We start from the raw sequence: 3,023 nt of genomic DNA, 5'->3' as shown, positions 1-3,023 counted from the left end.
AGATCTACACTGGATGCTATGATGGCAGTGTCAGAGCTGTGAGGCTTAATCTGATGCAAAATTATCGTTGCTGGGTAAGGAGCAAAATGTTTAACCTTCCTTTATTGTAGAATTTCCTAGGGGTATTCTCTATACTCATTTAGTCTTGGATAGCTTGACATTTAATTTATAATAATTCACTGTTTTTTTAAAAATGTGGATGTACTTTTTAAATGTAGGTATATATCATGAGTTCAATTTTACATTGTCTTTGGTGTATATATATATGCTGTGGAACAAGTTGATAGTTTAAGTTATTTTTCTTCCTGGCAGTTTTTAAATAGTGACATGTAACTGTTTAAAACCAAAAACTTAACCTGAGTGACACAGACAAGCTGATTTGCTCTGCTAAGTAAGTTTAATTAAATTCCAAATGACTCTGTCACAGATAAGCTTAAATCTTGTAAAGACTTAGTTCCTGTCTTCCTCCTGTCATTCCTGCTGATGGTCTAGGCTTGGATAGAGGCAGGAAGAATTTCTGTAAACTGTAATTAAAGGAATAGAGACCATTGAAAATGGAAATGCAATAGTAAGATAAAAAACTTAGAGGAGTTGGCATGTGTGTTAGCAGTTTTGGAAGAATATTGTGAAGTTGCAAGAATAAAAGGATTAGCTAAAATTCTATTTCCCTGGCTTATTCTGGTATGTTTTTTCTACCAGTGGCATGGATGTTCACTGATCTTTGGAGTTGTGGATCATCTGAAACAACACCTGCTAACTGACCACACCAATCCAAATTTTCAGACCCTGAAATGTCGTTGGAAGAACTGTGACGCTTTCTTTACTTCCAGGAAAGGTTCCAAGCAGGTACATAGTTGAAATAACGTGGTTGTATTTGATAATAAAAAATACTTTATATCACCACAATTGTGGAACTTGATCCTATTTCTCTTAAAAAGGGTTAAATTTTTCTAGTCTTGGCAGACTTAACTGAGTACAGTTACAGTCATACAGGGCTTGCAGGATTCACTTCAGCCTGTGACAGATGAAAAGTGCAGCTACAAGATATGGTTAAAAAAACCCAGTTAAAACAGTTTCATCAGTTTAAAACAGTTTGATTGTAAAATATGTGGAAATGGTAAGATTCTTAAAATATTAAAGAAATTCTACTCAAGATATTAGTAAGTTTCTGTAGGAAAAAGATATTTTTAAAATGAACAAACATCAGCCTTGAAAACAGGTTTTTATCCCTTTAATTCTTATCCATCACTACCCCTTTCATTGTTCCAGATGATGATGCTGTATATTTTTCACGTGAGATTGTTAGCAAAACCAATTTTTAAATAAATAGTGGATAAATTTATGAGCAAAAGTTAGCTCAGATTGGGAAAAAAAAATTAAGAATGCATGGGTTGGGCTGAGTGATGTGGAAAGGGTTGGTTGGTGGGTGTAAGGAGGGCTGTTACTTATAGGCTTATTGGTAAAATACACATTTTACTCCTTGGCAATATAAACTACCTTCCTTTGAATGCTTTCCAAAATATGGAGAAGGAAGGAGTTTCTTTGAGAACTAAGAAATCAAAGTAGAATCCTTAATTTCTCTTTAAGCACTGGCTTTGGATATGATGTGTCTATCTGATTTGCTCTTCTAGTCAGAAAAAAACTGGGTTTTATTTGCCTTAAATTATGTGGTATATGAAATACTTTATATATGTGATTTAATAGCTTGACATTGATATTTATCTTTTTAGAAGCTTTAAACCAAACAAATATATATTATTTAGAATTCCACTTTCACTGAGGCTTCAAGAATCTTTTGCAAAGTTTTCTGTGGGTTTTTTGTGATGATGATGATTGTTTTTAATTGACTTCTCTGGTTCTTTTCTAGGATGCTGTAGGACACATTGAAAGACATGCTGAGGATGACAGCAGGATTGACTCATGAAGCTTTTCACCTCCCACATTGGGAAGTAATTTTATATGTCAGAATTATTCCAAATAACATCTGTTCCTTTCTCCAGTCTTCCCTCTTTCTTTTCCCACTTGGAATGTAAAAACTGAGTGGGGCTGAAATGCATTGCTATGGAGACTGCAGGTTGTGTTGCACTCTGTAGAAGCAAGGCTGGTCAATTAAGATTTAGCCCAAATTCTTGCAACTTTTTAATTCATTGACAGACGAGAATATTCCCTCCTCTTGTCTGCCTCGGTTTTTATTGTTTGGGGTTTTTTTCTGGTGGTTTTTTGTTTGTTTGTTTTAAGATGTATAGTCTTTGGGAAATCCAGAGGGGTGTTGAGAACTTAGATTCCAATAGGTGCTGGTGTTTGCAAACTCAGCTTGAGGCCTGTTAAACGTCTAAGACATGTCTGTTTTTATGTTGTATCCAATTTTTTAGCCGATTTTGATAAAATTCTGCAAACTAGAATATCACAAATTCTAAATGTAACCTGCATTTCTGCTGTACATTTTTACTTTCTTCATAGAAAGAAAAGGTATTTTATGGAGACTGGAATAAATTAATTTTTTTAATGTTAATTGTAACTTATTTTTTATTCCTTATGTAAAAATTGCTATAACTGGCACAATATATGCAGTGATAGATACCATACCTCCTGATGTATTTTGTTTATTTGTGGGACAGCAGTTATTTCTTGAGAATTATGTCAGTAGAGCAAAAACAGCCAGAACAGTGGCTCTACTCATGTGCTTTGCAATCTTAGTCTTTTTAAATATAGGTCTTTATGTACAGGAAAGAAGTAAGTGGTGTCTGGTTTGTTTTAGTTAAAGACCAGCATAACCACTACTGTCTTGGTACAACACCACAGTTGTATTCCTGATTTTATTTGAAATCTTAGTGACTGAGCTTTGCAGTCCCATATCTTCAAACAAAGAGAAATGCAAAGGCACTGCCTGTCTACGTGCATCCACTCAGGCAGTTTTTTTGTTTCTGTTGTTAACTGTCTTAATTAGCTTGGGCTATGTCAAGTTCACAAAATGTCAACTGGAAAGAACTGAGCAGAATTTTAACATCTAAAGTACTCAAGCA

At 34.4% G+C, this 3,023-nt stretch overlaps 1 protein-coding gene across 1 annotated transcript; it reads left to right on the top strand.

The window, feature by feature from the left end:
• Positions 1-6: 6 nt before the first annotated feature.
• LOC108491860 (zinc finger protein 106-like) lies at positions 7-2,677 on the top strand. Its single transcript, XM_017803660.1, has 3 exons — positions 7-74; positions 700-846; positions 1,868-2,677. The coding sequence occupies exons 1-3, from the start codon at positions 54-56 to the stop codon at positions 1,922-1,924; spliced, it is 225 nt and encodes a 74-aa protein (XP_017659149.1). The 5' UTR covers positions 7-53; the 3' UTR covers positions 1,925-2,677.
• Positions 2,678-3,023: the final 346 nt, after the last annotated feature.

Source organism: Lepidothrix coronata, unplaced genomic scaffold, assembly GCF_001604755.1.
Source record: "Lepidothrix coronata isolate B3197 unplaced genomic scaffold, Lepidothrix_coronata-1.0 Scaffold2050, whole genome shotgun sequence".
In the NCBI taxonomy this organism is placed as follows: Eukaryota; Metazoa; Chordata; class Aves; order Passeriformes; family Pipridae; genus Lepidothrix; species Lepidothrix coronata.
This window is presented reverse-complemented; position numbering and strand designations above follow the sequence as displayed.

What these genes read in the sequence shown, in the direction of transcription:
- LOC108491860 (XM_017803660.1), top strand. Translation starts at nt 54, where the DNA reads ATGCAAAATTATCGTTGCTGG. An exon ending in TGCAAAATTATCGTTGCTGG is followed by an intron (nt 75 to 699) that starts GTAAGGAGCAAA and finishes TTTTTCTACCAG; the next exon opens with TGGCATGGATGTTCACTGAT. An exon ending in CCAGGAAAGGTTCCAAGCAG is followed by an intron (nt 847 to 1,867) that starts GTACATAGTTGA and finishes GTTCTTTTCTAG; the next exon opens with GATGCTGTAGGACACATTGA.